Source organism: Etheostoma cragini, chromosome 8, assembly GCF_013103735.1.
Source record: "Etheostoma cragini isolate CJK2018 chromosome 8, CSU_Ecrag_1.0, whole genome shotgun sequence".
NCBI lineage: Eukaryota > Metazoa > Chordata > Actinopteri > Perciformes > Percidae > Etheostoma > Etheostoma cragini.
In genome coordinates, this window is record NC_048414.1 from 14234423 (window position 1) to 14246714 (window position 12292).

At 41.8% G+C, this 12292-nt stretch overlaps 1 protein-coding gene across 2 annotated transcripts in view; it reads right to left on the reverse strand.

The window, feature by feature from the left end:
• The window catches only part of LOC117949798 (filamin-C-like), a 23225-nt gene extending 14152 nt beyond the window's left edge, over window positions 1–9073 (reverse strand). The window contains exons 1-11 of one of the 2 annotated variants that reach the window (XM_034880332.1): window positions 8302–9073; window positions 5748–5996; window positions 4156–4253; window positions 2902–3052; window positions 2283–2401; window positions 2065–2142; window positions 1797–1959; window positions 1406–1606; window positions 1123–1239; window positions 427–564; window positions 96–222 (exon numbers count right to left, since the gene is read on the reverse strand). In XM_034880332.1, coding sequence (XP_034736223.1) covers window positions 96–222; window positions 427–564; window positions 1123–1239; window positions 1406–1606; window positions 1797–1959; window positions 2065–2142; window positions 2283–2401; window positions 2902–3052; window positions 4156–4253; window positions 5748–5996; window positions 8302–8677 — 1817 coding nt within the window. In that variant the 5' untranslated portion in view covers window positions 8678–9073. The remainder of the gene's footprint in view (window positions 1–95; window positions 223–426; window positions 565–1122; window positions 1240–1405; window positions 1607–1796; window positions 1960–2064; window positions 2143–2282; window positions 2402–2901; window positions 3053–4155; window positions 4254–5747; window positions 5997–8301) is intronic. The other variant, XM_034880333.1, reaches the window with a different exon arrangement.
• Window positions 9074–12292: the final 3219 nt, after the last annotated feature.

The following is a 12292-nucleotide window of genomic DNA, read 5'->3' on the forward strand; positions in this document are numbered from 1 at the left end:
TCGTGTTACATAATCGTGATTTCAATATTGACCAAAATAATCGTGATTATGATTTTTCCCAAAATCGAGCAGCCCTAGCAGAAATAGGACCCTACCTGCGTGGGATGGGCTGGCCTCCCCAGGTGATGCTGACTGTGTATTTACCGGGCTTTAGGGGGTAATATTCACATTCATAGACACCGTTTCCTGCATCTCGCACTTTCACTTGCTCCTCTGCTCCAGCTGTGGAAGAATAAAAAAGTCAAAATGGATTTTTATTATTTTGATGTCGAAGAGACATTTTATGAATTTGGATTAGCATACGCCTATGTGAACGCTACCCTTCACTACAGAAAAAAAATAAAAAATAAATTGTGAATGTGAATTATTCTAAAACAGTACGAGGTGTGAGAAGTGATGCAGAGAAGAAAGAGCTGACTGACTCACTTGGTCCTTTGACTAAGACGCTCAATGATCCACTGCCAGCTCCCTTGGTGAAAACTTTGAAGTCTGCAACCTCCTTTACTCTCACACCTTTAGGTTGAAGGCCTCTGCCTGTAGCTCTGCAGGCATTTGGGTTCATTGCTGAAAGGAATAACAACAAGTGTGAAAGAGAGAAATCTTTAGCAAAGCAAACGGCAACTGAGAGTAGCCAGCAGTGGACAGCAATGTTAGTAGCAAAGACAGTAAAATATCCAATTCAAGTGGGATTCTTTAAAGTTTGACTGACAGAACCTGCAAATGAAAACGATGCTTTTTGCAGTACATATAACACAAGTGCAGAATGTTGAAAAGAACATTGACAAGAGCATCGAGGAAGCATCTGACAACATTTCAGTCAGTAGCTCAGAAATGTTGACTGCAGGCTTAAATTGAAAACTGGCTGATGCAAATTTGGACGTAATAAAACAAACATGTCAACAGCACAAGCAAATACATTTAACAGAAAACAACAAAGCAAACAAAAATGCATAGTTGGACGCAAGAAGATGTAGCAGGCAACCACGCAGGCACGGCATTGAGCCGTGGCACCCTAATCTTAGAGAAAGCACAGAAGGGCATCTGCAGGGCGCCGCACAGCTAAAGTTTTGGGGGCATCTGGCTGAGCAATGGGCACAGGCTCTTCCAGCAAGCCATACTAACTTGGGCGGCCAGGTTTTTTGGGGGGTACCCCATTCCTAGCCTTCGCTCCAGGAGGGGTGCACACTGACTGAGGGACTATCTGCAGTGGAGCTCCCATGGGAGGAGCAACTGGTTGAGCTAGAAATGACAGATAGGAAGGGTTATGATTCTATAATCAGTGGCTGTTCCCAGGGGAAATAAAGATGACTGTAGATGTCAGATGGACAGATCACTGTGACACTAACAGCATGATGAGAAATCTGATTAGTCTGACAATAATTTGCAATACAGACAGATGGCTCACCCTCTGCGATGTTGACAGTGAATGGGCTCCTTGGGATCTCCTGGCCTGCAAACAGTATGTGTATGGTGTGAGGCCCTTCCAGCATGGGACGATAAGTGCAACGGAAAACACTGTCCCCCTTATTCTCCAGGATAAGCTCCACTGTGTCCTTTTTGCCCTGAGGATCGACAATTACCACACTGACGTCGCCATTACCAGCACCTGATTGTGACAGGAAAACAATCAGTCATCACAGGTCAAAGTACATGCTGCAGCTTTAATCTGTCTGAGAAAATCACAGTATTTCCTTAGAATTTGTGTGAAAACGCAGCAAGCCTGTCATCAAATCACATTCCTGTTGTCCACATGTGTACATGTCAGTATGTAAATTAGTTAAATTTTCCATACTAACCAGCTGTGTAGATGTCAAAGTAGGTGGGTTTGTTAGCCACATTGCCCGTAGGATCCAGACCTGGTCCCCTGGCATGGACTTTTCTGGGGTCACCCATATCCTTTGCCACATTCACTGTGTAGGGGCTCTTGTCAATGTCCTGACCAGCAAAAAGCACTTTCACCTGTAAAGATAAGCAATACAAAGGTAAAACATCTTTAAATAGAGTGTTGTTTTCTGTGTTGTGCTGAGTGATGTGTTGACCAAATGCACATCAGAAAGAAAATACCTTGTGAACACCTTCAACTTTGGGAACATAGGTGACAGTGTAAGATCTATTTTTGTCCTTGTTGGGTTTAACCTTAGCCTGGAGAATAAGATGACAAAGTACGATAAGGTTGGTTAGATTAGATGCCACACGTTGCAAAACTTTTAAATGTAGCAGGATTATCAGAGGTGGCTAGCAGGCGGTATGCTAAGATCCTTTGTTGATCAGGTATAACTTGCCTCCTCTTTGTGTCCCTCTGGATCCTCCACATACACCAGGACCTCACCACTGCCAGCTTCCAGAGTTTCCACAGTGAAGACAGCTGGTTGTAGCACCTTGTTGCCGTGAGGCTCAATACCTTTAATGTGAATGAATAGACACAGGGTGTGGTGATATATTCTGCAAGGCTTGGGGAAATGTAGTTTATATCCTTGACGTTACACTTCCAGGATTGCATCGGTCACGCAGGTAATTCCGCCGGATGCATGTATTTTCCATTTCCTTCTGCTTTCTTTTTGTTGGAATTTTAAATTTGGTGAATTAATGAGGACTGTTTTTGACTGCTTCTCAGATCTCTGCAGAGTAAATTGAGACAGCTAGCTAGACCATCTGTCCAATCTGAGTATTTTGCAGCGGCTCTGTGCGGAGCTTAGTGCCGCCCATGACAATTCTGATTGGTTTAAAGAATTGTCATTAAACCAGAGCACATCCCCAAATGAAATGTGGAATAGCCAGACCCAAACTTCAGGGCGCTTTAGAAGAGGGTCTGGCAAAGTGAGACTAGGAGCAATGTACATGTTAGAAGTGTGAACTGTTGTGAACTGTGCAGGTGTCCATGGTTACTATTGGGCTACCCACCAGGTCCATAGGCTTTGGCCTTGTTTGGAAAAAGCTGTTTGGGCCTGAGAGAAGCTCCGGGCTTCAGTTTTGCCTTGGGGAACTGAGACAGGTAGGTCATCACTGAGTGCTCATCCACATCTGGGTCCACAATCTCCTCAGGGGCAATCACCTACCGCAAAGCAAGCCAGCACAGTACAGGTTAATAATGTGTGTTGTGTTTTAAATGAAAAGAAAGCAACATCCTGCAACAACCGTCACTGTAAAACACCTATCCTAATTTATGTTTATATTGACAGTATTATCATTTGTAAGAGGGGTATGATTCACTATTAACACAACTTTCACTTACTAAGATTTAACAAGGATCATACTCATTTATTCCCCCCACCTCTGACTTATATCTCCCTATGCACTTGTTTGCCTGTCTATCACACAGTGGCACAAAGCCAAGCTTCACGCTGGTTATATTTAACCCCAGGACAGCAGGGTTAAGGATTGTTGCCCTCAATAAGCCAGCCAGGGGGATTAATCCTGAGCCAGACCATTCCCACATCTCCTTAAAACCACTACACTGTACTGAAGCCCCCAGGCCTGCAGAGCCATAACACACACCCACCGCCTACAGTATCTAACCACTGCTAAGCCTCATGGAGAACAGTTAACCCTGTGCCTTAGACAAACAAGTAAACAACTTGCATAGAGCATATGACAATATATATATTGTATAATATATACAAATCTGTTCATATTGTTATTCTGATGAGCACAGGCATATTTACACCTCTGTTTCAGGAGCTGGCTCAGAAGGTGTTCAGAAATCTCACACCTCCAGAAATTCACAGATCTACTAAATAAAACTCTTACAGACTCACTCACTGAGTGAGAGCAACAATAAAGTAAATGGAAATATTAAAAGTGAGATGGGTGATAAATATTTCATGAGACCCTCCAGCACGATCGCCCTGGAAAAACACTGAGCTCCACACAGTACTGCCTTTTCAGTTCAGTATTGCCTCATAGCCTCAAATGGTGAGGCATGTTTTTATATACAAATGTGTCTTGGCGCTTGCTTTAAAATGCTTGGAAAAAATTGGTGATTGCTGAATGTTTATCCACTGAGAATAAACTATGTTGCTGATCAGAAAACAGAAAAGGCACCATATGTTTATCTTGTTGTAATGCCCTGTGATATCAACCCCTCCCATCTGACACCCAACTGAGCCAAAGCAAACTAAAAAGCACTTTGTGACTGACATCTATCGTGCATCTTACCTGAGGCACACCCAACCAATCGTCCGCCTGTTGCATGGCTTCTTTGGCATTCTGCACAGGCTGGTTTGGGTCCCACTCAGCCCAATCAGGACACAAACCTAACAGAATGCAAACAGGACTATTAGACAATGTGTTACACTGCTGTTGCTATAATAAGGCCACTTGGCCTGTCACCATTATCTGTCTAACACCTTCTAGTACAACATTGCATGCCCTTACCCACACTGCTCTGCTCCTGTGAATATGTGTGACAAAAAAATATATCTTTCGACTGTTAAAGACGCTCTTGCACTTTCACTGTGACTAAAGCTAGCTTCCTCTGTGCTGCTAATGCCTAAATTGGATTAGCGTTGGTGATGGCCACTCACTCAAAAGGTCCATACAGGCACACCATAGAATACTAATATCCAATTACAGTAATATAGACACAGGCCCACGGTATTAACAGGGTTAAGTTTACACGCATCTCAAGAGACGAGTTTGCAGTGGCAGTAAAGAAAAAACTTTGTACAGAAGAGCTGTCAGTTGGGAGGCACCAGGGTGTGCTGTCCAGCATGTTACTTTTGGAGTAATGTCAAATGTCAAAGTAATGTCAGCTCTGGAGTAAACTCATAGTCATGTAGTTTATAATGCAACATCACTGTAATAATGGGGGGGACGTGTGCTATAGTTGTGTAAGAAAATACTGCATACACAAATAGAAATTGAAGATGCCTTTCATATAGAATGTTGGTTTCTTGTGGTCTGGCCAATTAACTGGTTTTGTACATTTGTATCTGGATTACAAGCAGAGCTTCTATGTTTCAGAACGGAGTGAGTTTCGTCAGATACCTTGCTGTTTGGTATTAGCTGATGAAATAACAGAACCTTGTATGGTCAGTGCTGCAGCACTGTTTGAAAGATGCGTCTCTGCAGATCAATGGCTCATATAAACAGTTACACACTCTGCTCTACGCTCCTCTTGCTACACTCTACCTTTTGCTTTGTGAAGCACAGCTAAGAGAGGACTCTCTAATTTTCATTGTTGAATGCAGTCGCCTGAACTGGCAGTGACTCAAACTGTGGCCTTGTGGTCCTTGGATCTGTAGCTTAGGCACCTCCCTGTGAGAGATAACTCTGCATTTGATGCGGAGCCAAGCATCCCCCTTGACAGAAGAGGAGGAATGGTGCCCAAATTTGGGGGTGTTGTGCAGCAGTAAGGCTATAAACACTAAAGCCGGGCTTGTGCCTCTGGGCCCTAACCAGTAAGAGTAAAAGCTTTAGTTACGGTGGGACAGCTGGCAGGGACGTCCCTTGGCCATCAGCAACCTATCTACAGAACAACCTACTGACACTACCTGCTCTCAAGAGAGAGATTACAATGACCGCATTACAATGGCTGCAGAATGTGTGGCAGATATATACCCCCTTATTTCTAGATGAGGAACAAAGAGAAGGTGATTCACTGACTGACACATGAGTGACCCCAACTTTCACAGTAATCATAGAAAAACGCTATATACAACAAGTCTTTTAACAGGCAGAGCACGTATTCTGACTCAGCATTTATTCCGCCCAGCCTGACTCAGCTGATGCAACTACACACTTCTTACCGGGTGCACAGTTGTCGACCAGAGCTCCCAGGGCTTTGCCATCCCGCCAGTCACGGTTGAAGTTGTTGATGGGCAGCTGGGGAACCTTGTTCTGTATCCAGCCCAACAGGCGCTGTTTGGGGGTCAGCTTCTTGGTCTCCTCGTCATCCTCGTCATCCCACATGGGCATGGAGATAGAGTAGTGGAGGATGAGAGTCCAGATAAGACCCAGGATCAGCTTTAGATTCCCATCCACAATGGCTTTGCTATCTGCAGTTGGACAGTAGAGACAAAAGTGTTCATGACGATTTGAAACATCCAAAAAGTTCACTTACAGTGACAGTTGTCTTACAGTATTTTTGGTGGTATACTATAACTGTATCTTCATTGTTGATTGTTTATGGGCCCTTCCGGAGAGATTTGTGCAATCTACTCTAGATACTCTACTGACATAGAGGTCTACATTCTCTATATTGTTCTAAAATAGACTTTCCTTGCTGTTCTGCAGAGTTGACCAAAAATATAAACAATGATGATTGACTGCTGAGGAGACAAGAATGTAATGCTCTGCGCTGCTTCCCCCGAGCCCCTTTCTCTCAGACAGCTGTCTGGCTGAGGACCCCTGACAATCTGTCATCCAGTCACAATGGCACTCTGAGACACTGTGACAGCTGAGGATATGTGGAAGTGGATCCCTCTCTGCATAAAAGCCACTTGGATTTCAATTACGTCCCAAACATGTAGCGTGACAGTGTGATAAATCAAATAGGTGGAGATTACACTCAATGACGGTAAGCACACTGCTTGTTTTCTGAAGTTCTCTGAGGTAAAAGTTTGTCAAATAAGCCATTTCAAATCCACCTAATTTAAAAATTCAGCCATTAAAGCCAAAAAACCTCTGAGGAGCGCTTCACTTTAATGTTTCATCGACTAATCTTGGGTGATACACTTCACTTAATTCAGTAAGACTTTAATACCTAGGGCACTTTGATGCCAGTTGTTTGTCACAAGACTGTTTTATTGAGACTATTTATCTTTTCATAGATGAGTGCCTCCTATCAGAGGGCAGTGTTTGATGTGACACCGTTTGACTGGCGCAGGCAGGTGGCACGACGTGCACAGCGTGGTTTTGATCCTGCTGTGTCTGGATTTAAGGGCAACTGTGTGCTCAAAAAGACATCCATCAAATGGTATCTAGTTACACACTGCGACACATGTGCGACTAAGCCTGTGGTGATTTTTTTAGTGGCTCTGGGTCACTATAATGAGACTGAGACATCATCTTACGAGGGCTGCATTGACCAACTGAAGCAGGATGGAGGGAGAGGGTGCCAGGACTTATATTATCACACCGTCTTTCTATCAAAACAGTTGAGTTGGGACAATGGTGCCAGACCCACACGTACACACACACACATATTAAGTCCTACACACTATCCAGGACACACACTCTGCTAACCTTGAAGTCATATCTGTGACAGTGACTTTTGCCCTCCAGTGATCACCTGAGATAGAGCTTGCTACTGAGACACACACACAAACGGTGGCCTTCGCAGTCCACCGGCCAAAGCCTCAGCCATGACGGGAATTTCACTCAAGTGTGTGGCAGGATCATTAGTCACCAAAACAGAAAAATGTTTAATACTTAATAACTTTTCCTCTGTGTGACTTGTGGGTTTGCCTGCAGGGTTATAATTACAGTAAGCAATAACTATTAATCTTACAATATCGTTGCTTTTCATATTAGGCTACTAGTTTCTCCTCAGTTGTTAAATATTTCCAAGAGGTGGCATTCTGTTCACTCTGGTGGAGTGAATTACTCTTCTGGTGACTGTGAGGATGTGACACATGTCCACAACAATTTATTTTAACTTCAGCTATCTGTACCACATTCTGATCCCTAAATCCCTCCGAAATTAATCCACACCTCACAGGAGTTGCTGATAGCTCTGGACAGCCATTGGCGGTCAGCAAAGAATACCAGTGAGTTCTTCTGACCTCTGACCTGACAGAGATGAGTGTGTGTGCCTGTTCATGTGTAGAGGTGTGTGCGTGTGACTGCTGTCCACATGTAGAAATCAAGTCATTCTCATTAGCACAGGCCTAGTGAATTTCCAGCCCATAGTTTACCACATTGCTGCAGCGGGAGTAAGCTTACGCATTCTATGGAGACACTAGTCATCGGCCCTGACACAAGTTAATAACCTCAGTGGCACCTCTGCAGTAACTTTCCAATAAGCTGTTGACTCCAGCTCAATGCAGCTTTCCAGAGGCATGTGAAACCCATGTCTCAGTACTGGCTGACACCTGGGCTGATGACATGCCAATAGAGTAGCTACAAAATCTGTATGTGTCGGAAAAGGTTTGACAGATTAAAAAATATCAAAAGATATGAAATCCTGTTGCCATGGTTCAGCTTTTAGATATCAAAGCACAGCATCGTATTGGGCACACTGTCACTGCCATCCTTTTTATAACTTGTTCCTAGGCTACTATCTAATAATAGCCCTGGCAACTTTTTATATTTGCATTTTACCACTGTATTGTTTCCAGAAACCATTCAAGTTTAACTTACCTATTGAGACCAATTTGATATGCTCTCTGTCCAGGAACTCTAGTGCCACAGACACATTTTCCAGTTTCATCTGACGGAAGTTTGGTCTGTTGTGGTACTTTCTGTACATTTTCTTCTGGCTCAAAACTTCCAGGAGTGAAATTAGCTTCAGCCCATCTGTAAAATCCCTCTGCAGGTCGGTGACGGCCTTGTTGACGCACTTGAGGTGCTCGTTGCACCACCTGGTGAAGGTGTTCTGCTGGATCTTCTTCCATGGCGCGTCCTCGGCCAGGTCTTTCTCCGTGGCTGGCATCTCGTCGTCGTCCTCCTCTTCCCCAAAGTCGGTGGCCTGGTAATACTGTGGAGGCAGCTGCTCACTGTAGTTATTGCTCATCATGGTGGCTTTTTCCGTGTCCCCTTTTATACCTCGGCGACACTTATGTGTTGAATTGTGCGCTTGGCAGCGCAGAAACTTTTAGCAGGTCGATGGCAAGCGCACTCTCGCGGAGGAAAGTTCAAACTTGGGAGAATTTGAAAAGCAGTTTAGAGATTTTTCGAATGTACTTGCGAAGAAACCACTTATGTCAGGACAGTGATGGATTAAAATATCCGATTTACTATGTGCAAGGCAGCTGGTCGTCCTCTGTTTTTTTTAATTGGCACCCTCTTGACAAGTCCTTCGTCTAATATGGCCACGGGAAGAATGTCGCTTCTTGAGTATCGTGGCAGGTGAGCTGGAGCAGCACTGTCTATGACTCTGAGCGTGTTTAACTTGATTGCTGAGAGAGGAAAGAGTTGGGTATATAAAGGACCCTGGGCCGCGTCACTCACCCTCTGTGATCATAGTCTATTTGCTAATCCATAAGGGTAACGGGAGTCGGGGTCGGTTTACGGAGGAGTGATTGGTCAGACCCCAGCCAGCGGCATGCAGCTTATTTTTAGGCGCTCCTATTTGGGGGGCCGGGGGCTGGACGATTGTTACGAATGTGTGTCATGCTCAGGATCCAAGTGGCTGAACAATTGAGCTAAGAAAAGAAAGTGAGAAGTGCACTGAGTCCCTCTATCTCCAGTTATATTTTTACTGAGGATACTTGTCAGAAAGTGTGATTTTTCCCAATAAATTCACATTAAATCATTGAGGCCTCGGAGAGAAACATTTGAAGGATGAGGTCAAAGATTAAGCAACTGCATTACGTGTGTTTCACAACTATCTGCCACTCCTGAGTGAAATGCATCTCTGTGCAAACAAGCAAAGGTCAATAAAAGCTCAGTGAAGGTTATGGAAAGAGAAAGAAAATCAATTTATTTGGATTTTGATGTAGGCTAAAATAATTAATGTTTCTGCCCCATCAAGCAAAAGCATAGTAATGTCATTTATTATAGGAAGTTTGTTCAGTTGTGTCACCAAAGATTTTTTGCTCAACAAGAAAAAACAATCTTGAATTCTTGAATTGACTGGATGCAAATTTGTGTATTCTCCAACTTTGACACCATTTATTGATTGAAGCTGAGGTGGTGTACAGAAATACACTGAGACAGTGAACATTATGTGCACATAGTAACGTTGATCATCTCTCTACTAAATGAGTCATTTCCAATAAACATTGTGTTTGCTGCTGGTTCAGGGGCTGTCATGGTGTTGTGACTCAGCAGTCAGTAACATGGCAGTGAATACCAGACGCCAGCACTATCCTTGATGAAGTAGTGGGAGGTAAGAATAACTGTGACACATGCACTCTTGAAATACTCAGTCTGAACACACAGGGGTCCCCATGTTGATCTCCCACAATGTAATAAAAGATAATCTAAAGATCTTGCTGTTTGTTTTCCAACTATTTTAGCCAATTTATGCTGCCTTGAATCATAAATCAGAATATTGTACAATAATCAGTAGTGAATAAAAAGTAGTGAATTTCGCTTAAATACCGGTATTTCTAAATCATGTTTTTATTGCGCGGTGTTGTAAGACAGGGATGGCAATAATTCAATAATACCATTTCATACTTCTCCATAAAAAATGTCATATTGATATATCATGGTTCATATTTCTCATTTTCAAACAGTAGAGGAAGAACTATTCACATATTTAACTTAAAATGTAGCAATATGCCAATTTTCACTACAAGTAAAAGTCTTGTATCGGAAAGCATGAGCATTACCTCTACTACCTGCAAAATGGACTCAAAGTAAAAGCACAAGTCCTTTTACTTTTGATTCTTTCATAATACTGGATTATTATCATTGATGTATTACTGTGTATGCAGCATTTTATGTTGTAACTTTCCAAAGAAAGGCAATTTTGTACTACTTTATGTACTGGGTTTATCTATAACTGCAACTTAAATGCTAGAGATGTTTTGATCCTTCTAACGGGAGCAGTGTGGTGGGCTGATCTGATTGTTTTTTTTGATGCTATTGTTTTGATCTAGCATCCATGTCATTTTGGGCACCAGAGATGTGCATCTCTTTTTCATAATTTCTGCGTATCTATTAACTGCATCATATTTAATTAGCTGATCATTGTTTTTTTAAATCTAGCACCTTAGACTTTCTTATACTTTCAGTAGTCGTTTATTACAGTTGTCAAACAAGTGTAGTGAAGGGAAAAGTACAATATTTGCCACTGAAATGCAGCAGAGTCATAGTTTATAAAATAGCATAAAAATACTCAAGTAAAGTACAAGGACCTCAAAAATGTACTGCAGTATTTGTGTGTGCACATTAATGCTAGAAAAGTTAAATTGTACCAAGATTAAAACATAAAAACTAATTTGACGGAATAAATTAAACACAATGAAAACTGTTTACAATGTGATTTTGAATACACATGTATATTGTCTCTAAATAAATAATAAAATATGATCCTAATTTTCAAAATCAAAAACTAAATCCACTAGCTGTTGATCTGGAGACTGACATGATATCCCCAGAGACTACCCATGGCACCTCTCACAGTCAGCTTTCCACCTTTTTAATTAGTTTTTTCCCTGCTAGTCTATCACATGAATATATTAAATATTTAAGAATGGATTTTGGGCAAACTTACTTGACAGATAGGCCCGAGGCCAATGCCCAGTTGATTAGATTTTAATGTTGATGTGAATCTGACATTTCAACTGTTAAGACACTTTTAGTTTCTTTAGCCTTAACTCTGACACAGAATAAGACAGAAAACTGATTCACAATCTGTTAAGAATATTTGCAGACTCAGAAAAAAATAATTTAACTTAAACCTCAAGTGACGGAAGGTTGCTCAGTGAGCGTTAAGCTAACTGTACCACATGACTAGGTCTGCATGGCCATCCTACTTGTAGATAAATAGACACACTTGAACTTAAAGAACCACGTGTCTTGGCAATGAAGTGATAAGTGTAGTTCATGGGCCTCATCAACAACGTTGACACACCAGTTCCTGACAACTGTAAGGAATCAGTGTCTGTGAGCTTCTGTCATGTCTCAGGAGTAAAGGTTATTAATATCCGTACAACCCGTGTAATGTAATCCCAGCAGAGAGCTGCTTCTCTCTCAGTTTGAATTCTGACTTCATGAATGGGACTCTGCGATTCCTGAGTCTGTGATTGACGGTGAGGCCACCTTCAAAGAAAGGAAACTCTTAGACATCATGTGAGATGGGTATTTTTATTTTCTCAAGTCATTTACCGTACAAAATAGCCACAACTATATTGAAACCAACAATTATGTCAAATAAATATAATAAAGTTAAAAAAATAATAATAATAAATAAAACAATCTAATAAACACATAGAAGCTTGTAAAACTATGATGAAGCTAATATTCATAAAATAATAAAAACTTAAATTCTGAGACAGACAATTCATACATGTATGTACCATTGCAGTCAATAGGAATTTAATTTCTATTGCGATACTTATAAATGGACAGTTAAAACATCATCATTAACATTTTAAAATTGTGTTTTCATAGGCTTTGCTTATCAAGGTTATGTTTAATGACAAATGTTTCAGAAAACGTTTTAATACATTTTGGAAAT